Source organism: Tachysurus vachellii, chromosome 15, assembly GCF_030014155.1.
Source record: "Tachysurus vachellii isolate PV-2020 chromosome 15, HZAU_Pvac_v1, whole genome shotgun sequence".
NCBI classification, from domain to species: domain Eukaryota; kingdom Metazoa; phylum Chordata; class Actinopteri; order Siluriformes; family Bagridae; genus Tachysurus; species Tachysurus vachellii.
This window is the reverse complement of record NC_083474.1, coordinates 20,292,320-20,318,656: the sequence shown is the minus strand read 5'-3', so window position 1 is coordinate 20,318,656 and position 26,337 is coordinate 20,292,320. Positions and strand designations below refer to the sequence as shown.

Sequence of the window (26,337 nt, the reverse complement as noted above, 5' to 3'; positions counted from 1 at the left end):
TTAGTAGCTCAAATTTATCACTTAATATTCTGAAATTATTGGATGATAAAACCCAGGCCTAACTGGCTCAGAAGGCACACGAGAGTATATATCAGCAAGACTTCACAATAAATCACTATTAATATTCTCCTTAAATCAGTGCTAAACCAGGAAGTGACCCCGACGTGAGATGTGATGGCTTGGCTTCTGCTGGAGCAGAAAGGAAATGTAATGAGTCACATATTCAGGGATATTTATGTAACATTTACAGAAGAAATCTCCAGTTCTTTCTCCAGTTCCTTTCTGGTTTCTTGGTCATGTGACATGCTATGTTTTTTTTTTGTTTTTTTTTTAATGTAGCTGCTATAATACAAGTGATAACAGGAAATAACTTATTCCACAGATACACACGATGTAACTATAAACAAATCTTTCAATATAAATTAATTCATACATTTTTTTTGTAATTGTTGACATGTTGCAGTTGGACCACTTCAGACTGTTCTGTTATTGGAAAACAGGCAACGTTCAGGGAGTCAACAGTAACTCTGCTCTTCATGAGCGAACGCCTGAAGTGTTTTATTTCTTACTTATAGTCTCTTGTATTGTTTGTGTTAATATAAGCACAGCTCTCACTCCTGGAACATCGCTTATATAACTGAAGGGTCAGTGAGACACACTGTCTGTCTCTCGGGGTCTATGAATGCTCTTGTTTTTCTGGAGTAGGGAAGACGCTGCAGTTTTATGTAGCTCACTTCCTTTTATATCTTTTATGGGACTCTGCAGCAATAACAATAATTCCACTATGTAAATTTAAGGAATAATGGCTAATCTTTGTGTCAGCAAAGGAAACCACTGTTTAACATTAACGTTATATGTGTACTCAATTCTCATTTCACTTATATTAAGTGTATGATTGTGTATGTTTCCGTCCCTGAATGAATCATGAAATCAAACTCTTTCCCCAGAAAACGAGCCAGCAGCGTGACATATTTCCTGTTTCACACTAAACCTTCTGTTCCTAACAGACTGTCGGAAGCTGTTAAGAATTATTTTTCACTATTAGCACTATGCATCTGAATGTGATGAATGGACTAATTGAATTGTAATTTGAAAGCGTTAGAAAATATTTGCAAAAAACAAGCCTTGTAACCTGAAGTTCCAGCTTTACGTTCGACTCTTTCAAAACACTGGAACTGGAAATTTTTTACCTGTAAATTAGCCCATTAGTCCATCTGCCCCACAGTTGGTCCAGCAGCAGGAATCTACGGGGGGGTTTACTTAGTGGTTAGCATGTTCGCCTCACACCTCCAGGGCCGGGGTTCGATTCCCGCCTCCGCCTTGTGTGTGTGGAGTTTGCATGTTCTCCCCGTGCCTCGGGGGTTTCCTCCGGGTACTCCGGTTTCCTCCCCCGGTCCAAAGACATGCATGGTAGGTTGATTGTCCGTAGTGTGTGATTGTGTGAGTGAATGAGAGTGTGTGTGTGCCCTGCGATGGGTTGGCACTCCGTCCAGGGTGTATCCTGCCTTGATGCCCGATGACGCCTGAGATAGGCACAGGCTCCCTGTGACAGTTCGGATAAGCGGTAGAAGATGAATGAATGAATGTTCAATGAGGGGGCACACACACACTCTCATTCACTCACACATGCAAACTCCACACACACAAGGCAGAGGTGGGAATCGAACCCCCAACCCTGGAGGTGTGAGGCGAATGTGCTAACCACTAAGCCACCGTGCCCCTCTCTCAGGACAATCAAAGACCAGGAAATTCAACCATTCTAATGTGTTTAGGACTGGATCTGCCTGAGCTGGTTGGAGTTCATTTAATTTTACTTACGTCCTGTTTCTGTTCTGTGAGTCAGACCAAGTTATGTGTGCTCAAGCCAATATGGAGATCAGTTGAGTTGATAACGTGTTAATTAACCAAAAATCGGTGTGCTAATTGAACCATTTGCTTTGTAGCAAGAAAAAACAAACAAGATACAAGAGTATATATTGTGTATATATTTTGTCCATATATTGGAGTTATAGACAGGAAATGATTTATAATTGTACTCTAGAGTGTAAAAGTCTGGTTTTATTGAAGTTTTCTTCTTAGGGAGTAAAGTATAGGCTTAAAATTGGTTCATTTGTTCAAGGATCATTGTTAAAAGTGTTCCTCTCTCTTTTATTTTTTTCCAGGAACACTAGAAGTTTATGCTGGTGGCTTAAAACCGAGGCTATTAAGAGGTTAACCTCCATCTTACGAGGCGGAGATTTAAACCCGTGGGTGAAATGAAGCCCTGCCTGAGAGACAGAAAGAGAAGAACCACGTGGATTTTCTACCCTCGGAGCTTAGATTGAATAGCACACAGCGAGGTGTGAGGCTTTGACGACCACACTCGTTTCTCTTTAATCCCCGCTCGGTTGTGCGAGGAGGAAAAGGTCTGGAGTTTAAATGGAACAGTTTTGTGAAGAAGGCACCCAGTGGGGAATGAGGTCTTTCTGAAGCGAATGGCTCTGTTGTGTGCCGTTGTCTTCCATCGCCATTGTGTCCAGGCTGTGCTGAATGGAGATAGAGACTATTTCGAAGCAGGACTGAGGCAGGGAGCATGAGCCAACATGTGGCTGACTGGGAAATTAAACCAGGCGGATTTTTGAAGTAGGCTATAAATCATGGGGTTTGTCAGCAGGCTACACTCCAACAAGCATATCAGTGCACAACACAGCTCAGTGAATGGGTGGCTGGGAATGAATAGGATAAAGGTGACTATCTGCTATCATGCCTCGGTTTATAAATCTGAAGAATTTGTAGAATTTGGGGAATTTCATCTGACCTCCAGGTACAGTACAATAGTTTACCCAGGAAAACCTTTAAGGCTAGATGATTGTTCATTCATTCATTCATTTTCTACCGCTTATCCGAACTTCCTCGGGTCACGGGGAGCCTGTGCCTATCTCAGGCGTCATCGAGCATCAAGGCAGGATACACCCTGGACGGAGTGCCAACCCATCGCAGGGCACACACACTCTAATTCACTCACACAATCACACACTACGGACAATTTAGAGATGCCAATCAACCTACCATGCATGTCTTTGGACCGGGGGAGGAAACCGGAGTACCCGGAGGAAACCCCCGAGGCACGGGGAGAACATGCAAACTCCACACACACAAGGTGGAGGCAGGAATCGAACCCCCAACCCTGGAGGTGTGAGGCGAACGTGCTAACCACTAAGCCACCGTGCCCCCGATGATTGTTCAATCTGTCTAAATGTCCAATTACTCCTCAGCCTGAGATGTTTTTCTGCTCACCATGAATTATGGTAAAGAGTAATTATTGAGACATTGCATCCTTCCTGGGGGGCATGGTGGCTTAGTGGCTAGTACGTTTAGCGTTAGCACGTATCCGTACCGGATACTCGTTTCAGCCGAGTATCCGGCTCATCTCTAATAGTCATATAATACAAGATTCCACCGATGTCAGGATGGATAGTCAATTTAGAAGATTTTAAAAACACTCATTCTTTTCCCACCACTCTCGTATCCCTCTCATGGACTCTTCACTCTCCTGCCATCTGGCAGAAGGTCCTGGAGTATCCATGGCTCCTCCAGCACCACCACCAACAGATCTAACTACAGCAATTCCTTCTGAGCCACTCAGACTATACAACTCATCTGGACCCTTTCAAACACCACAATAGTCTGAGAATATCTTTATTATTTATTTATTTATTTATTTCTAGCCCTGCTACATTGCTTTGCTGTAGAAATAAACCTGCCTTGCATTGTGAAAGTGCATTAGGGGTTTTGAACAAGAACACAACACAAAAACCATCAATAAAAATGTCCAAATTTTCCAATTGTTGTGTGCAAAAATCCCAACAGCAGCTTCTTAAATGCTCACACTAGCCCATCTGCTAACAATCATGCCATGCAAAAGTCACTATTGCCCCTTTTCCACCGAGGCAGTTTGAGTGCTGGTTCGGAGCCTAATTTAGAACCAGTTCTTTCTTTTTCGACAGCCAAAGCACCGGCTCTGAACCAGGAAAAGTGGTTCTTAAGTAGCACCAAAACGTTGTTGGTCTAGACTTAAGAACCGCTTGTGTCAGGGGCTTAGGGCGGGGCTGTGGGCGGGGCTACTGTTAGCGCATTTGATAATGTACCTTAAGTATACTAATGTTTAATACACTTTTACTTTACCGCGATATGATACATTATCAGCACACATGATAGTAAGTAGCTACATGCTAAGGCTAACTTTTTTCTGTGTTAATGATAAAATAACGTTATGTACTTTCTTGATAACAAACCTCCGTTTATACAGATTACATGGAGCTGCACGTACACGTTGGATTCGCCGCGTTTGGATGCCAATGTAGGTTCACAAAGCCATGAGCATTAACAGTAAAGCAACATCAGCCATTGTTGATGTGTTTGTGTTTGTCGCTGCTGCGCTAAAGTTGCTGTGTAACGTGACACGTATACAGTGACGTCAGACTCGGCTCTGTGTGACGGCTCTCTATCTGATGGAAAGGCAAACCGGTTCTTAGAAGGTTCGCCAGTGGAACCAACTTTGAACCAGCACCAGCACTAGCTCTGAACCAGCACCCGGTTCTTTTTGGTGGAAAAGTCACTAAGACTTACTTCCTTATTTTATGTTCAATATGAACAGTAACAGGAGCTCTTTTTTATTGAGTCTTGGACGATTTAATGCAATCCTCTGCTGCTACATGATTGGCTGATGACATAACCCTATGAATGTTGTATGATTTAATACTATGACCGCTTTCCGCAATTATTTAACGTCCGTCTTTAGTATAATGTCAGGAATTTAAAGTCTTCACCGTAGAAGACCGTTTACTGTTGAATTATTGCCAGATTTGACACTTCACTTTATTGTTACTGTTTCATAAAAAAGAAATAAGCCTTCAAATTATAATAAAGCCGACGTAATGCGTCTAAATCGAGAGCGATTTTTTTACAGGCTTAAAATGAGCGTGATGTTGAACTTAGTGGGAAAAAAAGGATATAGAAATAAATCAAAAATATTATTCAAAAAAAAATAATAATAATAATAATGTGACACATCTTCAAAAAAATATGTGTCAATTTCAAAGAGGACGTTTATGTGACATTTCTGTATGGGCGCAGACACACACACACACACACACACCCACCCACACACACACACGCACATGGATTTCTTCTCTCTATCCAATTTGTGTCTCTAACCTCAGGGTTAGTACTGATCCCATCGATTCAGGTCATAACGTTATTGCTTGCCACACAGACCACACACACCCACACACACACACACGCATGCATACACATGCACACATATCTCATCCCTCTGTCCAATCTCTGACTCTGACCCCGAGGTCATTCCTGATCTCATCGATCGAGATAATGACGCCACTGCGGCCACTTCGGGCTGAATTTCAGAAACACAAGCAAGCTAAAGGATAAAACAGCACACGGAATCAGCTCGGATATCTGCTCTCTCACACACTCGGACGAGTCAGACGATGAGATGCTGAATGATAAAAGAGGATTGAACTGAAATGAACATGTATGAATAGAGGCATATCAAACAGAACCTGTGCACAGTACAATTCAACCACCTCTATTTATTTTTTTCCAATAAATACCAAATAGGGTCCAAAAAATTCCACCATTGTCATGTCCAAGAGCAGGACAAGGCAAGACAAGACCAAATCTTAATGGGGTCCAAATGCAAGTGAGACCAAAAACAAAAACATAAGACAACACAAGTCAAGACCACAACCAAGACTGAGACAAGACCAGCTACAGACAGGTTAAGGCTTTGGGATGTCGTTCGGAGGATGAGGGTTCAAGCTGCCACTTTTGGGCCCTTGAGCAAGGCCCTTAACCCTCTCTGCCCCAGGGTCCCTGTATCATGGCTGACCCTGTGCTTTGACCCCAACCTCCAAAAAGTTGGGACATTTAACGTTCTTTAATGTACGTGTGACAAAATAAAGACTTATTTAAGTAATTTCCTAAAAGAGAAATTTTCCTGAGATCGATTTAATTCGACCTTAGTTTAATTTTTTTTTTTTTTAAAAATTAAAGGAATTTTTTCCTTTAATTTAACCTTAGGTCCATTCACACAGGTCCAGGTTTATCGGATAAGAGAAGATCAGACAGCAGAGACGCATAGCCCTGTGCAGTATGAGTGCGTCTCCGGTGACCACTCGTGATTGGATTTTATACGTCGCTCCTGCTGTCTGTCACACACATTTATTACATCAGTCATCTGCTGCATTTATATTCAGGCTGAAATGTCCCATGAATTCTAACTCGTGTACATTTCCAGATTGGTTCAGATATGAAGGAAAGTGACAGATGAGACGACAAATGAAGCTATCAAAAGCAGATGCTTGGATTTCCTGCTCAGGAAACGATGCGGTGGATAATTTGAGCTTTTGATGCATTGAGACGTTTGTTCAGACTACAAATGAGATGCGGAGATATGAGTCCCACATGCGTCCGATCTGGTTTGAGTGATCGGATCTCCAGGGTGTAGGCTACATGTGGTCATTTGGAAGTAGGTAGAAATATTTATGATAGAATTTGATACGCTGTTGCTTTAATGACACTGTAAACTCTAAGTACTGGTACGAACTCCGCAAGTTCATCTGATCAAGTGCTTCAGTGGAAGAGATTAGACTCAAGGAAAATCAGTCCTGAAAGAAAGAATTTTAATTAGAACTAGATATAGTTGTGTCAATAGAAAGAAAGAAAGAAAGAAAGAAAGAAAGAAAGAAAGAAAGAAAGAATTTTAATAAGAACTAGATATAGTTGTGTCAATAGAAAGAAAGAAAGAAAGAAAGAAAGAAAGAAAGAAAGAAAGAAAGAAAGAATTTTAATAAGAACTAGATATAGTTGTGTCAATAGAAAGAAAGAAAGAAAGAAAGAAAGAAAGAAAGAAAGAAAGAAAGAAAGAAAGAAAGAATTTTAATAAGAACTAGATATAGTTGTGTCAATAGAAAGAAAGAAAGAAAGAAAGAAAGAAAGAAAGAAAGAAAGAAAGAAAGAAAGAATTGTAATAAGAACTAGATATAGTTGTGTCAATAGAAAAAAGAAAGAAAGAAAGAAAGAAAGAAAGAAAGATTAAATCAGATTATTTTCTGTCTCCACTGTAAAAATCTACATTTACAGCATATCATTTATTTTAATCTAAATAAATTACATCTTCATAATTTAAATTTTTGAGAAAGAGAGAGAGAGAGAGAGAGAGAGAAAGAGAGAGAGAGAGAGAGAGAGAGAAAGAGAGAGAGAGATTTACATTTATGGATATTCCATACTATATTTCTTATATATCAGGGTCAGGGTCACAGTGAATGTATCCCAGTATCTATACTGTGGATTCGTCCTGAATGAGACACAAGTTTAGGGGGACTTTAGTTCAGCTAATGAACCTACAGTACCATCATGAAGCAGATACGGAGGAACATCCTGGTGAAACTTCACCCAGACTATAAACCAGGTTTTAGGCTCAAACCTTGGACCCTGGAGCTGTGATGCAGCATCACTAAACATTTTTAATTTAAAGAAACTGGATTTATTATGTAAACTACATTTATCTACTGATACTGATTACTTATTTCTTCTTGCTGTACTGATCTCAAAGTTCTATTATCAAGTGTAATTAAAGGTCAATTATATATCAGTGCTTCTGGCACATTTCATGTCTCCCATGCTTTCGTAAGGAATCACTGTGCTGTTGACCAGCTGTGATATTTTCTGGCTATATACCTAAACCAGGTGGAGATATGCAGGGTACAAAGAGTATGGTTGTGTGTTTAAAGCCGTCTTAGCTTTAAACACCACACACAGGTTTCAAACACCATTTAGATTTATGGCAGATGCCCTTATCCAGAGAAAAGGAGTTCAGGAGATCAGGAGCTCAGCAGTGGCAGCTTGGTGGACCTGGGATTCGAACTCAGAACCTTCTGGTTCAGTAGTCCAACATGCTAGGTTGCTAAAGTTTATAATAAGATCAACTTTATGCTAACAATATCGTTTCCTCCTCACTTTAGTCACTGAGAAAAACGTGTTCATGAGGTAACTCTGTACTGTAGAGCTGAGAGAAAAGAACCTGAAGGTCAGAAGATTAGAAGATGATTGGATTCATTAACAGACCTATTAAAAGTGAGACATCTTATAATGTACCTGTAATGTTACATAGTTCCTGTATTGTTGGCCTTCAGGAAAGAAGTACTCGAGCTCCTGCATCTGCTCAGTCACAGTTTAACCCCCGCTTTCTGCTCGACTGCTCTGTAATTTACTGCTTCTGCTTCAATACATCATCAGGAACATCAGCTGTTGACATAAAAATGGATAGATAGATAGATAGATAGATAGATAGATAGATAGATAGATAGATAGATAGATAGATAGATAGATAGATAGATAGATAGATAGATGGATGGATGGATGGATGGATGGAGTATTGGATGGAAGAACGGACGGACTGACAGGCGGGCGGACGGTTAGGGCAGCCGGATAGATAGGTAGATAGATAGATGGATAGATAGATAGATAGATAGATAGATAGATAGATAGATAGATAGATAGATAGATAGATAGATAGATAGATAGATAGATAGATAGTGTTGATCAAAAATAATAAACAAGTAAATATTTAAATAAACCATTTTAGATTAGTTGCCACAGATTGAGATTGTTGAATTGGACTTTTAAGCGAATTCATGTAAATAATCCACAAATAAAAACTTATAAACAATCAAACATAAAGAAAATGATATTTATTGTTATTCATATTGTGTGTATTATTTATAAACGTTATATGTATTATGTTTATATAAGCATACAGTAATATTTTAGATATTTATGTTATATATGCGTGTGTGTGTGTGTGTGTGTGTGTGTGTGTGTGTGTTGTGTGTGTGTCAGAAACTGTGCGCATGCGCAGAGCCTCTTCGCTGTCCGCCTTAAACCCGTCCGTTCGTCGATGCTGCGCTCTACTGTGCGCGCGAGCGAGAGGCGAGAGGCACGCGCTGCGGGGTTCAGACCCACTTTCGCTTGTCCGGTGCTCTTGAGTCAAGCACGAAATAAATCGTGAGGGAAAAAATCGGATTATCGGTGAGACCGGATGAAGTGCGTCACACACAGAGAGAAAACAGCGGCGGCGGGAAAGCAACATGCGGAGCAGTGACACGCAAAAACACCGAGAACCGGGAGTGTAGAGGAACTCTGATCCCTAACACACACACACACACACACACACACACACACACACACACACTTCACCGTGGGGAAGAGGTAAGTGATCTGATCTGCTGATTACATTTTTTTATTATTATAGAAACACTGATGAAGAGAGAAACACTGATGATGATGATGATGATGATGATGATGATGAGAAACACTGATGATGATGAGAAACACTGATGAAGAGAGAAACACTGATGATCATTGATCTTAAAAAATAATATTAAACTTCTGTGTTTATTATTCTTTACAGTCTGAGATATGATTAAAGTTTCTGTATCTGATAGAACACATCACAGATCAGACTTAATGTGACTGTAGATGCAAACAGGTGATGAACACCGAGGTGTGTGTGTGTGTGTTTGTGTGTGTGTGTGTGTGTGTGTGTGTGTGTGTGTGTGTGTGTGTGTGTGTGTGGTTTTATTTGAACCCTAAACTTGAAGATTATAAGGTTAGACGTGTGGATCAGGACCAGAGCGCTGATGTCTCTCAGGGATGTCAACTTTATAACTGCTTATAGACAGAGAAGACAGAGGAGACACGCAAACACGAAGCTCTATCTATCTATCTATCTATCTATCTATCTATCTATCTATCTATCTATCTATCTATCTATCTATCTATCTATTATTTATTTATCTATCTATCTATCTGTCTATCTATCTATCTATCTATCTATCTATCTATCTATTGTTTATTTATTTATTCATCTATTTTTATATTTTATCCATTTATTTGTTTAATGTTTTATTATTTGTGTAGTCTTCCTTCCGTCCTTCCTTCCTTCCTTCCTTTCTTCAATCATGTAGTTTTATTGTTTATTCATTTATTCATGTACGTTTTCCTTTTTTGTCTATAAAATTAAATATTTACACATTTGTCATCTATCTATCTATCTATCTATCTATCTATCTATCTATCTATCTATCTATCTATCATTTCTTTTATTTATTTATTTATTTATTTATCAATTCATTTTTTCATTTATTAGTCTTTTTTATCTATTTATTTGTCTAATGTTTTTAATTCCCTCCGTCCATCATGTAATTTTAATTTTCATTCATTGATTCATTCATTCTTTCATGTATTTATTTTTTTATAACATAACTAAATATTTACTAATTTGTCATATTTTAGATCAACACCAACTATCTATCTATCTATCTATCTATCTATCTATCTATCTATCTATCTATCTATCTATCTATCTATCTATCTATCTATCTATCTATCTATCTATCTGCTCTGTGTGTGTTTCCGTGTTTGATGGTAAACTGTGAAAAGGATTTTAAGGAACTGTAAAGGGAGGGAATGTCAGAGGCAGAGGAAGGTGAATGTGTATGAGGTGAATACGATGTGTGTGTGTGTGTGTGTGTGTGTGTGTGTGTGTGTTTCAGGCTTAATGACGGTGTGTAACGGTGTGTATGTGACAGGAAGTGAAAGCAGGAAATTGGAGTGAAAAGCTCAGGCTCTTTATGGTTGCTCAGAGTGAAGCTTTACCGAAGGCCGTGTGCATTTCACTTTAAAGGAACGGATATCAGTGTTTTTCCTGTCGATTTCTTTAAACCGCCCCCCGTCTCTTCTGTGTGTGTGTGTGTGTGTGTGTTTGACCACTGAAGGTTTATTACATTTGGAAGGACAGCTGTGTGTGCAGCTGTGTGTGTAAATATTAATGTTTTTAAGATCTGTGCACAAAATAATGTACGTTTATGTGGATTTGGTGATTTTGCTGTAAGATAAATGCTGTTTCTTTTCTTTTTTTTACGTCTTCATCCTGAGTTATTTCATTTTTTACTCCCAGTTGTCTTTATTACACTTGACTTTATGAGACAAGATATTTTTTATTTACTCCTAAAACATTTATATAACTAGGTTCTAATGTAAAATGCATAACTTATTTATTAATATGAAAATATTTTGCTAGTTATCAGGGATGGAGTCGTGCTTATTAAATCTTATCACACCCTAATTTATTTATTTAAAAACGATTCAACTATCAACAGCTAAAAACTTTCTTTAAACTTTCTTAAAGACGTTCTTTAACATCTCAGAACTTAACCTGAAAGTTGATCTCTCGGAGCTGTGCTGTTTGTTCCGAACACAGTTCAGGTAGCAAGCGGCGCAAAAAATAAGAAAATAAAAAGTTTTCTTGTCTAAAAATGAAATTAAGGCTAGGATTTTTAAATATATTTCCATTTGTTTATTTCACTTGTTTGAGTAAATAACCCTCACTGGGATTAGTCTGTGTTCAGTGTTCAGGAAAGTACTTTGATTTCTTTTGTCGTGCCTGTAAAAGTTTTCCCTGTTTTCCCGGTTTTCCTGTCTGGAGCGCTATGATACAATTCTTTATGTTGACAGAGTGACATTGAAGCGCTTGTCTGAGCCAATAGCGTTTGAGACTGAGACACTACACCAGAGCCACGCCCATGCACATAGCCACGCCCATGCACATAGCCACGCCCATATCCAGTTGAAGCAACCCTGACAGAAGCTTAGAGAACTAGCGAAAAATTGAGAATGGTGCAGAGTTAAACAAGAGGTTTTATTGAGCTGTGTAGGATTTCTTACTGCCACCTTCACCCACGGCGTCCCCTTTAATTAGGACGACGAGATGCTGAGGTAGAGATGTTCTGGCACTATAAAGCCCCAAGTTAGTAAAACACTCCTCTGCCAACTCACTCGAACTCCACCGTCATCTAAATTTCAAGAAAAGGGAAAAAAGTAGAAAAGCCAAAGACACACTGATGCTGTTTAGTGTTAATGATCAGCTACTAATAGTCCTAGACACACCCCCAAGGCCCGGGGGGGGCGGGGCTTACGTACAGGTTCTAGACAGCATTTTATTTTGTGCTAAAAGTGAAGTAAAAAGCTATGAAATATTTTAACTCTTTTTGTGGTGAATTTAGAAATTAGAATTTTGGAAAAAAATTGCAGGTATACTCTCGACATTTATTGGTATTTGTATTGCTAATGAACGGGTAGAAAAAGCTCCGAACCACCAAATTTGATTTAGTTGTGTTACCGTAGTGGTCTAAAAAGATCAGAACCTTTTCTTTGTGTCTTGCCAGAGCTAAGCAAGCAGATGTTGAATATTTCCACTGGGTATGCAGTGCAATTGCATTGTAATCCTGTGTGTGTGTGTGTGTATGTGTGTGTGTGTGTGTGTGTGTGTGTGTGTGTGAGACACACATCCTTTTACAGGTGTGTTTGTCGCTCTCTTACATAATTCTGCCTGGTCTCTGCTGAACTTCTTCTCTCGGTTTTGTAAAGACTCCTGTTCGAATTCAGCGGTCAATAAACCCACGGTGTGCCGTCATTTCAGCAGAGGTTTATGGAGCGGATTTTAGTTGTCGTTGGCTTGTTTACGGGAGTGCAGTAAATCTGCAAAATGCAAATGTACCTCAAGCAATGTACAACCTAAATAACGTAACAACAACAACAAAAAACCCGGACGATTGGCCGAATATCTCTGTGGCTCACATGGCTTGTAAATGTGGGCTTTGGGCTGGTGAAGTGGAGCGTATATGATGTGGGTCAGGTGTGTGGGCAGTGTTTACTCCTCTACAGATAAACAGCTGTGTGCTTCACAATGAATGTACACCAAAAGATGGACAATCACTTCTGCTCACTGCAGTACAGAAATCTGAACATAAAGAAGGCACTGATCTGAGAATTCGAACAACGTCTCTGCAGCCGATCTTCTTACATTAATAGATCTCGTTTATTCTCATCTATAATATGAATATAGGAGCTTTTAGCTTGTCAGGTTTTATGTATAAATTCCATGAATCATATCATATATTAGGTTCCCCAATATATTTTTGTATTTTTGATATTTCCCCCTTTACTTGTACAGATAATTCTGATATTTTTACCATAAATATATACTTTTTAATTTTCCCCAATTAATGTACCAAATAAAATTTGAATATTCATGTAAATTCCATTCATCATTAGGTTCAGTAAGATATTTTAATATTTAATATTTGATATTTTTCTCCTTGTACAGATAATAATAATAATAATAATAATAACAACAACAACAACAATAATAATAACAATAATAATAATAATAATAATAATAATAATAATAAGAATAATAACTATTATTATTATTATTATTATTATTTCAGGGGAATTAATAATAATAATAATAATAATAATAATAATAATAATAATAATAATAATAATAATAACAACAACAATAATAATAACAATAATAATAATAATAATAATAATAATAATAATAATAATAATAATAATAATAATAATTATTATTATTATTATTATTATTATTATTATTACTATTATTATTATTATTATTTCAGGGGGAATTAATAATAATAATAACAACAACAACAACTATTATTATTATTATTGTTGTTGTTGTTGTTATTATTATTAAATTATTATATAATTATATATTTATAAGAAGAAGAAAAAGAAGAATTATTATTATTAATATTATTATTATTAGTGTTGTTATTTATTTATTTTTTTTTTTCTCCTGAAATTGTTTTAGGACACATTGTACTGTGTATAAATTTGAATATTGATGAGATGTGTACACTGATGCCCTGTACAGCTAGAAGTACAGAGATACCTGACCTTCACACCCAGATATTGAACAGCTTGTATAACATCCCATTATAAATTAACTCCTCTTAATTCTTGCAACACCTGGGGTTCAGTCGATGTTTGTGTTCATCCCAAAGATGTTTATTAGGGTTGAGTTTGCGTCATGGCTTGTTTTCCTATCTGATCACAGCATGTCTTCATGGGACTTGCTTTGCTTTGTGCACAGAGACATTGTCTTGTTGGACCAGCTTCATCTTCTCTCCATTGAAGGAACTTTTAAAGCTACAGCATACAATGTTTGTTCCAGAACTTTCCAGCACACATTAGATTTAATGCTGTTGTTTTTGCGAGTTATTTGAGGTTTGGCTAAAAACCTGTTCATTAGCAACAAGAACTTGATAATAAATATAACATTAATAGTGAATTTTAATTCTGTATTAAAATAAAAAAAAAAGAACAATCAATTAAGTCTTAATGATGATAAATAAACAACACACAGCACACAGCACAACACACAGCACATTCAGACAACAGGTTTTACTCTGGAATCTTGCTTAAATAACAATCAAGCCCAATTTTGCAAGTTAAAGGAGACAGATTGGGGTCACCGCATGCCCTCGGAGCAGTGGGTCACCTCATACCGTGTGTCTGTTTTTCCCCATGGCGACATGCAAAGTCGGCTTTAAGACATGCTCCGTTCTTTAAGATGTCCAGGTGAGTTTCTGTTGAACAAAAAAACAAACAAAAAAAACAAGTAATTTAAATTGGGACAAAAGACAGTCCAGACCCCGATGCCGAGCCCTTCAACAATACACATTGTCTAGCTGTCAAGTTGTATAATGGTTTTACACAGAGGAAGAAAACATCTTAATTGAAGACACCGATTCTATTGAACGGTGAGTTTTTAAAGATAAAAATGTAAACAACATTAAAATTGAGGTTTAATTGTAGTGCTTGTTCGGCTTGTACTTTAAAAGCCATGGCTATGTTTTCATTCGAACGAACAAAAGCATTATTTTATTTATTTAACAAATCAATGTGTTGAATTAAAACGTGATTACATTGTCTAGAATTGGCAGTTTGCACCGAATCGTTAAATTTTACGATTTAGTGACTTAGGGTGTGGTCTAGTCCCAGGTTCCCAGACTAGTGGTTGTGACCACATGCACTGGAAAATAAAAGGAATATGTGGTCAGTCAGATTTCATATAGTTTACATCAAAATAAACGTAACATAATATATACATTACTGAATTTAAACATGTTTCTAATGACGAGAACTACAGAGTACAAACTGTTGTAGATTATTTCCTGTCCAGTGTCTCTCAAAAGAGGATGAGGTTCACTTCTGGTCCTGAGTCTTGTTCCTCTCTAGATTTCTTCGTCATATCATCTCAGGGAGTTTTTCCTCACCATCGTCACCTCAGGCTTGATCATTAGGGATAGATGTTAGAGATAAACAATAACTTAATTTTAAACTTGTGTAAAGCAGCTTTGAGACAATGTCCAGTGTTAAAAGTGGTACACAAATAAACTGAATTTAAAATTGAATTGAAGTACAGAATAACTCCAGCGGGGGGGCACGGTGGCTTAGTGGTTAGCATGTTCGCCTCACACCTCCAGGGTTGGGGGTTCGATTCCCGCCTCCGCCTTGTGTGTGTGGAGTTTGCATGTTCTCCCCGTGCCTCGGGGGTTTCCTCCAGGTACTCCGGTTTCCTCCTCCAGTCCAAAGACATGCATGGTAGGTTGATTGGCATCTCTGGAAAATTGTCCGTAGTGTGTGATTGTGTGAGTGAATGAGAGTGTGTGTGTGTGTGCCCTGTGATGGGTTGGCACTCCGTCCAGGGTGTATCCTGCCTTGATGCCCGATGACGCCTGAGATAGGCACAGGCTCCCCGTGACCCGAGGTAGTTCGGATAAGCGGTAGAAGATGAATGAATGAGTGAATGAATAACTCCAGTGTTACATTCAGGGGATTAAAACCTGTCTAGAACAGTGCAGTGGTGATGAGTCTGTTACTAAACACCAGCGTTGGGGGTTTAATTCTCAGCTCAGGTGTGAACTCGGGGTTGGGGATTTTTTTAAACGTAACCAAAACATGTTTGATGTACGAATGTAAATGTAAAGAGAGTTTAAGAGTTGACCAAAGCCCATGACAACATGAAATTTTATTACATTTATTACAATTTATTTGAGATCTTGACTAAACGTACGCTACGCTAAGCATAAAGGTAACTAATTAGAGGCAAAATACATTATATTTAATTGCTTGTTCTTTTATTTTCTTCCTCATTCATTTATTAATCATCTTCATCTTTAGTAAGTACATTATCTTGGCCAGCATCACAGTGGATCCACAGTAGATTCCACTCTGTGATCAGTGGGTGTGAGGCAGGAAATAAACTCTAATCTACTTCCTGCATTTAAGAGGAAGTTGGATGTGGGAGAAAGCCCTTAGGAGAACCTTGAGGAACCCAGACGGATAGGTGAGAACATTCCAAACTCCACACAGACGGTAATCCGTTCTCAGGGAACGAACCCAATACCTGGAGCAGCAGCGCTATCACTTATCCAGTAAACCATACACATTGTATTCCTCTGTTTTCCCCATAGAGAATAATGCGGTTATGCATTAGAGAGATGATCGAGCTGTAATGAAGAACGTTATGAAGTCCTGTACCTTTACTTTACGTAATTATAACATCTAATGAAATAAGTAACTTTCGAATGTAGGCCACGGCTTAATTAACATCACTACAAAAAGCCTGTGGTCGATTTCTGATAGAAGTGAGTCTGTGTGTAAGAAAAGAAGCTCCTTTAAAATTCCTCTCACTCCTCGACTTCCAAACACCTGGATTTATGCAGCTGTACTGTATATAGAGAAGCTGTCTGAAACGCAACGCTGACTTTTAAACCTGAGTGGGTTTTCAAAGCCGCTGAGCGACAGATTGGCGTCAGGATTAAAGCTTTAAAGCTGGGTACCACTCCCTAATCGGCTTACTTTTTTCCTTTCCTTATATCAGGATGAAAGTGAACCTGTTGAAAATCAATATAAAGATTTTTTTAAAAATATAAACTAAAACTAATAAAAAAGGGTTAAAGTAAAATGACTTTATATTACATTGCTGTATAACGACACGTTCATAAACATCCATTTACAGCATTTAGCAGACGCTTTACAGAGCGGCTTATATTTTTATCTCATTTCATACAACTGAGAAATTGATGGTTAAGGGCCTTGCTCAGGGGCCCAACAGTGGCAGCTTGGTGGACCTGGGGTTCAAAATCACAACCTTCCAATCAGTAGTCTTAACCTCACCTTAACCGATAGGCCTCCACATCCACTGATGAAACCCTACGTACAGAGACGTTTTGGACGTCCTGTATAACTGTCAGGACTCAGACTTTGGCCATGTGCGCTTGTTTATGTTCCCTGTCACATGTCTGCCCCGCCCTTGTTTACTCCTCCCCTTCTCTGCACACCTGTTCCTCATGTGTTCACTGTCTTTTCTATTTAACTGTGCCGCGTTGCCTCGAGCAGCGCGGAATCCTTGTCGTCTGTTGTCGTCTCGTGTCGTCTCGTGTCCGATCTGGTTTTGTCTGCGTCCCTGTTTCATGTTTTTATTTCATTAAACCCTGTTTATTTTTTACGCTATCTTGCATTTGGGTCCGATTTACCCCCCGCATTACTGACAATAACAACTAATTTCCATAATTATCAGTTAACTTATGTTAACTTTAAGGTCCATATACACAAAAAACTAATCAAAATGAGAGACGGAACAGATGAAGACAGTAGAATAACAATGTAAATGTTAATGTTACTGTCAGGACTCAGCCCGGACTTTTTGGCCATGTGCATTTGTTATTGTTTCTTGTCACGTGTCTGCCTCGCCTTTGTCTGCTCCTCCCTGTCGTCACACCTGATCCTTATTGTGTCATCATTGTCTTTTATATTTAAGTGATCATTAGTTACGTTTACCCCTCGTCATGTCTAGTCAATGTTAAGTGTCGTCATTTGTATTGTTTCAGTTATCGTCATTTCCGTCTTTGTCGTCATTATTTATTAAACCCCTTTTCATTTGAAGCTATCCTGCGTACGGGTCTGTCTCCTTCCATCCCTGGTTGTGACAGTTACTGATAGTAAAGTTTATAGTTTTTCTTAACTAATGTTTTGTTAAAAAATGTCAGTAAAAGGAACCATAAATAAAGAGTTTGTAATATTTTTATATCAGTGATTCATTTCTTTTTACATGAAAGCTGTAGAACAGATTGGTACAGATTTATACAGATTTTCTGTATATTTTCTTTCTAAAAATAATGTTCACTCTACAGTTGCTCAACAATCTAAGCTGCATTCGGTCTCAATCTGATCTCAAGCAATGAAAAAAAATGAAAAAGATTTTTTTTTTTATCTTATACGGTTTCTTTTTTTAAGTGTCTCCAAGCATTTTTCTATGGACTGAAAATAATGGGTTAATAAAGTGCTGAGAAATGCTGCACAAAGACATTTCTGAAATGAAAAGTGCTGTCTAAAAAATCAGTTCTTCAAATTCTTCATGCTTACTTTAAGTGTGTATGTTGTTATAGAGAGCTGCAGGATAAGATGACTTATTTTGGTTGGCCGACCTGTTGTGATCGTCGCTCTGGTTCTCTCCAACAAAAAGCCAACAGGATTTTTCCACTGGATTGTTCAGAAAATAATATCAGAAAACATTATGCATCTTGGGGTCACGGTGGCTTAGAGGTTAGCACGCCTCCACCTTGTGTATGTTCTCCCCGTGCCTCAGGGGTTTCCTCCGGGTACTCTGGTTTCCTCCCCTGGTCCAAAGACATGCATGGTAGGTTGATTGGCATCTCTGGAAAATTGTCCCTAGTGTGTGATTGCGTGAGTGAATGAGGGTGTGTGTGTGTGCCCTGCGATGGGTTGGCACTCCGTCCAGGGTGTATCCTGCCTTGATGCCCGATGATGCCTGAGATAGGCACAGGCTCCCCATGACCCGAGGTAGTTCGGTAGATTCCAAAATCTTCATAACATGGAACATGACACTGGAGCTTGGCGTATCTTCTGGTTTCATGGACGTTCCTCAATAGTAACTGTAACTGTAAAGAAATAACTATAAAATGATAGCATATTGTTCGTTAATAAACATGGTAATGAAATCGTTCTGGTGAATGAAGCACTTCTAGTTTTAATATTATTGTAAACAAATCTAATCTAGGGGCAGAAATCCTATATCTGCTTTATTGCATCACGCCATCGGATGTTCATAAGGCTACATAAAACTTACACGAGACCACGATTTAAGAAAAAAAGATAAATCCTGCCAAAATAAATAAATAAAAAAATTGTCTGCCAAGTCTATCATTTTTTCTGGGCTGCATGCTGTTCCTGTCTTTATTACTGAAAGAATCGAGTAATCAGCAGCTACAGAACACTTCCGGACGAATGAAATCCAGCAGCCACCAGTCACTCACCGTGCAGCGGCTGTGGAATAATGAGCCTCCAAGCTGATTGACATTCTCAGCATGATCTCAGTGATGGTTTCTCTTGGAGAAAAAAAAAAACACCCGCCGCTGCATCCTCAGCCTTTATGCAGGTTCTGGGACACTCGCCAAAGCTGGGTCCAGAACAAGGGACAAGAGGTTACAGGGACAAAAGCAGGGGATTAGTTAGCGGAACTGGCTTTTAAAGCAGCGTTGTGGAGTCTGGGGAAGATTTTCAATCACCGTTCTACAATAAATTTAAAAAAGAAAAAGAAAAAAAAATCCATCCTGAACGTCTCACATATTAATCTCTATACAGAGCGTGCCGTCTTCAGACTCGGAAAAGATCTAACTTGTAATGGAGTTTGACTCGTTTAAAGTTCTATCTTTATGAAAGGTTTCCTACGTATGTTACCCATAATGCACGGTGTTTAAAGAGCTTCTCGTAATGGTCTTGTTTCATCTAATGATTTTCTCTCTGCAAATCTGATCTAAAATGAGTCGGACCTGGGCGTCTACTTACGTATGAGCTTCGTATTAACACCACTGTAGAGTGAGACATGATAAAGACGTTTAATCATCAACATGAACACAATAAAAACAGGAGGAAATTCTATTTTTTGATCTCTGGGGGGGAAAAAAGAGTGTAAATGCCCTTAACCCGTAATTGCTCAGTTGTAAATACATACGATAATGTAAGTCGCTCTGGATAAGGTTGTCTGCCAAATGCTGGAAATGTCACTGTCACAGGTGTGTTACGTCACTGTCTTAGGCGTGTTACGTCACTGTCACAGGTGTGTTACGTCACTGTCACAGGCGTGTTACGTCACTGTCTTAGGCGTTACGTCACTGTCTTAGACATGTTATGTCACTGTCACAGGCGTGTTACGTCACTGTCTTAGGCGTGTTATGATACTGTCATAGACATGTTATGTCACTGTCACAGGCGTGTTATGTCACTGTCATAGGCGTGTTATGTCACTGTCTTAGGCATGTTATGATACTGTCATAGACATGTTATGTCACTGTCACAGGCGTGTTACGTCACTGTCACAGGCGTGTTACGATACTGTCATAGACATGTTATGTCACTGTCATAGGCATGTTATGTCACCGTCATAGGCATGTTATGTCACTGCCATGGCTGTGTTATGTCTCTGTCATAGCTGTTTTATGTCACTGTCATATGTATGTTAGGTCACTGTCATAGGCGTGTTATCTCACTGTCATAGCTGTGTTGTTACTGTCATAGCCGTGTTGTCACTGTCATAGTCATGTCTATGTTACTGTCATAGCCATGTTATGATACTGTCATAGCCGTGTTATGTCACTGTCTTGCTTTAAATGGGATCAGTTTCTTTTTTGGTGATGTGGCCTCAGACTCAGTGATGTGGCCTCAGACTCCAGGCCCCAGACCTCCAGTTATATGTAACTATTGTTTCCTGGTTCTTATGTACTGCTGTTCTATTCTATATGACGAATGATGTTTGATGCAATTTTCTCTGCAAATATTAGTAAGAGATGAGCACAGTTTTTGCAGTGCCAGTGACAAAAGATGGCAGCTACATTTGGTGCAAACCACCATCAAACCGTACCGAGAACAAACGTTTGTGGTATCATTTGAAATGTTCACATTATATGGGCACGAGGAGCCTTTGACAAACAAACAAATTCACAGTAAAGTGAAACACAGGATGATGAAGAGCAGTAGGAACGTTGTCACAGAGACGAATAATATCTGCAGACGTCTCATGTGAACTGCTTTGATTGCACCTCCTGTGCTCCAGACTAATCCCACATTCATATTCATAGTCAGTCGACTGATTATTCTGTTAGCACTTAAAATTAATCAGCGCAGGTTCGCGTTTGCCTTCACGTTGGTCTCGGCAGACGGATTGCGAATGAAACAGAGTAAGTGAGTTGTGCAAAGCTCAGCTTCAGCAATTGGCAGGAGTGCAGCAGCGCCAGGAGACGCGAGACGTGAGACGTGAGATGTGAGACGTGAGACGGCCCTCCCGGAAACTGCAATTAGCCTCTGTACACCGTTTGTTTTTCAAGTTTGTAAACGCATATCAGCATCTTTTCTTTGGAGTGGAAATAACAGGCTTAGGTACTGAAAAAATGCTGCGTAAGTACATTTCTGAAAATAATAAAATAATGTCTGACAAATTTCTTTCTTGCTCAGGTTAAGCAGATGATATATTATAAACATTGTTATTTATGTAACATTCAGTTTATAGGATGTGCTTTTTTTTTTTTTAACTTTCCCATTCGCAGACAAAAGTATTTTCATAGCCTTGGGGCACCTACATAAGCCCTTCATAAGAACCGGTATAAACCTTTATAAACCGTTGTGAAGGTTAATCCTAATCTTTATCGGTATTTATTAGTTTTGATGTCAAGCAAACAACAGATTTTTCCAGTGATAAGGTTACATCACTGTTATAGCTGTGCTATGTCACTGTCATTGGGGCGTGTGGTAGCCTAGTGGTTAAGGTGTTGGGCTACCAATTGAAAGGTTGTGAGTTTGATCCCAGGTCCACTGTCATTGCTGTTTTATGTCACTGTCATAGGTATGCTAGGTTACTGTCATAGGCGTGGCTATGTTACTGTCACTATCAAAGGTGTGTTACGTCACTGTCTTAGGCGTGTTATGTCACTGTCTTAGGCGTGTCATGATACTGTCATAGACATGTTATGTCATTGTCATTGGCATGTTATGTCACCGCCATAATACTGGCTGTATTATGTCTTTGTCATAGCTGTTTTATGTCACTGTCATAGGTATGTTAGGTCACTGTCATAGGCGTGCTATGTCACTGTCATAGCTGTGTAGTTACTGTCATAGCCGTGTTGTCACTGTCATAGCTGTGACTATGTTACTGTCATAGCCATGTTATGAAACTGTCATAGCCGTGTTACGTCACTGTCTTGCATGACATCATTATAACTAATGACTGTTGGTGCAGAAATCCTACGAGTTTTTTTTTAACATTAATAAAAGGATGCTTACAGACACTTTTGTGTGCTATAAAGTTTTAACAGTTACATGTACGTAGCTACGTCCTTATGATTAAACCCTGCTGAATTCGGGATTCCGATTGGTCAGAAGGTGTTGTTTTAGTTTCTATAACAGCAGTGACAATAGAACAGTAGAACAGTCTAACTACAATTTATAGCTGTAGGTTTTTCATAAGTTTTTGGTTTTATTTATATGGTTGACACTTGACATAGAATATACTGTATAATAGTGGATATGTTGATGTTTTTTTTAAAACAATTGCATTAGATTGAGTTTCTCTGGAGGCGTTTTTTTTTTTTTTTTTCAAGCCACCACCACTGATGGTGTGTTAAAAGTCGTAGTTACCACCGGAAAATTCTAGATTTCCATTAAGCTCAGAGCTTAGAGAAGAGAAGTCAGTGGTTAAAACATCTGTAATTGATGGGAAAGTTGTTGCTGACAAACAAGCTAATTGCTGTAAAAAATGTGATACAATGATGCATAATACAATTGTGATATAATATGATATAATATCATGGGGGATGTGGTATACTACTGGTTAAGGTGTTGGGCTATCAATTGGGAGGTTGTGAGTTCAATTCCTATGTCCACCAAGTTGCCACTGCTGGGCCCCTGAGCAAGGCCCTTAACCCTCAATTGCTCAGTTATATAAAAAAAATGAGCTAAAAATGTAAGTCGCTCTGGATAATGGCATCTGCTAAATGTTGTAAATGTAATATAACCTTAAAGTTTACAGCAGCTTCATAAAATGATTTTGTTCTTCATTCTCTAGAAGAAGAGTTACACTTTTATTTATGGCTTTGGCAGACGCCTTCATCTAGAGCAACTTACAGTTTCATCGCATGTTAAACAATTGAGGTTTAAGGTCTTTGCTCACGGGCACAGCATTTACAGCTCAGTGGACCTGTGAGTTGAACTTGCAACCTTCCGATCAGTAGTTCAACCGTAGATGCTAGGCTATCACATCCCCCTAAAAGCTTGCTGAATTTTTTGGTTCTTAATTAGGAGAAGTGACTGGAACGCACCTGCCGTCGTAATTACGACTTTCCAAATCTTAAATACGAACTTCCCAGGAGACCTTGAACATAATACGAACAACACATCATGTAAGGAATAAAACCTGAGAGAAAATATATTGGCCTGCATGTATTAGCTGTGTTTATTGCTATTCACAACACCAAAACATCACTTATTATCTCATCTGTACATTAAGATAAAAATTGATAAAAGAGCAGTTAAAGGATGTTGGAACCAAAGCTTTGTAAAATGTGTACACATTTCATCATATCTCAGTTGTCAGAAAGGCTTAACTATGTTTTGTGTAGCTCTATGAACACCATCTTTCGATCAGATCTTCCAGAGTAACAGAGACTCTATCCAGCTGTGGTAGGTTAACAGCAGCATGCTGTATCAGTGTCAGATAAGGATATAGAGAAGGAGAGGAGAGCAGAGTGGAGGTGTCAGCTCAGCTGAGAAGACTTCTCTTCTTTTTAATGGAGACGTATAACCAGTAGGACCCTCAGCGCACCAGATCCATAATTTCCCTCCGCTCTATAACCTTCAGCTTTATCACCAAGGATAAAAAAGGGAACAATGTGCCTTGACTTGTATCTAACAGCTTTCAATTTTTACTTCAGGTTCCTGGAGGTTTCCCGAGCGTACCAAGAGGACAATCGATGGAGCAGGGCTTTCATGCAACACAACAAAGTAAAGTTATGCAGATGTGAAGAAGTATTCCACAAAGGGAGTTTTAAGACCTTGACTTCCTTTCCGTTCACGCGATGAACTTGTGAACCCGAGACAAAATGGCAAAGCCCTTTTACAGACTCCAGCGCTTCTTGAGGCGGACTCAGCTGCTTTTTCTTTTCCTGGGCGTGGCTTACATCATGGCCGGAAGTGTTCTATTGCTGCAGAGATCAGGATCGGTGATTTCTCAGAGAGATAGCTTGCTCCCTCCACCCTCGCTGCCTTCACCTCCACGAGCACTCGAGGCTCCAGCTTTTAGGACGGGGTACGGTGTGATGGCTTCACGGTTGGGTAGAAAAGCGTATCCGGTTGCTCAGACGAGCAACGGGAGAGAAGCACAATGGCTGGTGTCACGTAACCAAGAGATCAGGCATCTTCGGCGACGCTGGTTCCATAGCCTGATGTCCGAGCAGGACACGAGCAGGGTTGAGAGAGTTACTCCAAAAAGGAAAGTCAGACACAAGGGTAACTTTAACCTTTGGTGTTAAATTACTTATTTATATTATTTCCATTAATCTTTACAGTCTTGAAGAAAGCGATCAGAAACAATAAGTCTAGCCGTGCAATTAGAACAAAATATATGGCACCCTAGAAAATGAGGAAAAGTAAAAGTGTGTACCATAAGAGTGTGTTTACGGTAGCCGACACACTGCAACAGATGAGCTGCATTACTGGAAGATTTAGTGCATGCTGAGTTTCACATCCAGCTCTCTGTCAGCTTTTGAATTCCTTTTATGGTTAATTCCCTTTTTTTTTTTTTTATTTTCCATTTTGACTCATCCTTTTATTTTGATATTGTCAGGAAACAAATGATCGAATATGCTGTGACTACGCAACGTACATACACGAGTATGAAGAAAATGTCTCATTTGACAGGAATTTTTAGTTTGTTTGGCCAACAGAATTCTTTAATCAGACCCAAACAGAGTAACAAAAGAAATAAGGGAACAAACATAAGTGGTTTGTCTCTTTTATCAAGGAACCTACATTGGATGTTTTACGGATGATGCCAAGGACCGAACCCTGAAGGGCATGGTGTTCTACGACTTCCGCAAAATGACCAGCACTCTATGCCAAGACACCTGCACAGAGAGGTACACAAAATTTCCACACAAACTTTAGATCTAAAATCTATAAAAAGCTCCATTTTGAAGGTAGTTACAGTACCTATTGTAGCATCCTGCAAATGTAGCTGAATTTCATATACACTCACCGGCCACTTTATTAGGTACACTTGTCCAACTGCTCGTTAACACAAATCTCTAATCAGCCAATCACATGGCAGCAACTCGATGCATTTAGGCATGTAGACATGGTCAAGACGATCTGCTGCAGTTCAAACCGAGCGTCAGAATGGGGAAGAAAGGTGATTTAAGTGACTTTTAACGTGGCATGGTTGTTGGTGCCAGACGGGCTGGTCTGAGTAGTTCAGAAACTGCTGATCTACTGGGATTTTCGCACACAACCATCTCTAGTGTTTACAGAGAATGGTCCGAAAAAGAGAAAATATCCAGTGAGGGCAGTTCTGTGGGCGCAAATGCCTTGTTGATGTCAGAGGTCAGATCAGAATGGCCAGACTGGTTCGAGCTGATAGAAAGGCAACAGTAACTTAAATAACCACTCGTTACAACCGAGGTATGCAGAAGAGCATCTCTGAACACACAACACGTCGAACCTTAAGGCAGATGGGCTACAGCAGAAGATCACCAAAAGCTGTTGGTGCGCTCCACTTTCTAGAAAAATAAAGAAAACCAAGAAAAACAGAGATAACAGTGTCAGCTAGCTAATCTTATTAGTGATATATTAGGAATATGACAAAACTAGCTAAGCTGTGAAACTGTACTGCATTTGTTAAGCTAGTTAGTTAAGAACAAAAGAAAGAAACAGTATCAGTAAACAAAAAAAACTAATGTTCTAAGTAAACAATCTAATATATCTTTGTTTGGGCCAAATTTAAAAGCTTCCTGATGAAGATATTTCACCATACGTTTCCAGTGATGAGATTGTGTCACTTGGAAACCTTGGGATTTGAAACAGGGCCAGTTAAGGAGGCTGAGCTCTGAGTTTTGACAGCATATGTGTTGGGGGTATCTTTAAAGTTTGCAGTGACGGAGGCAACACCTGCTTCATCTCATCAACCCGGAGTTAACCGATCACCAGAGAGACGATAATTATCCTCCAATATGCCAGGGCTTACTTAACAACATGGATGACATTTGCAGTCACTTTGTGGGAAAATATATAGACGCAATTTTCAGATTTATGACTCTCTAAACCATCACGATG

General features: G+C 39.1%; 1 protein-coding gene across 1 annotated transcript in view; it reads left to right on the top strand.

Annotated features, from left to right (window-relative positions):
• Positions 1-8,965: 8,965 nt before the first annotated feature.
• The window catches only part of LOC132858422 (sialate:O-sulfotransferase 1), a 39,863-nt gene continuing 22,491 nt past the window's right edge, over positions 8,966-26,337 (top strand). The window contains exons 1-3 of the mRNA XM_060888757.1: positions 8,966-9,270; positions 23,943-24,516; positions 25,031-25,145. Coding sequence (XP_060744740.1) covers positions 24,111-24,516; positions 25,031-25,145 — 521 coding nt within the window. The 5' untranslated portion in view covers positions 8,966-9,270; positions 23,943-24,110. The remainder of the gene's footprint in view (positions 9,271-23,942; positions 24,517-25,030; positions 25,146-26,337) is intronic.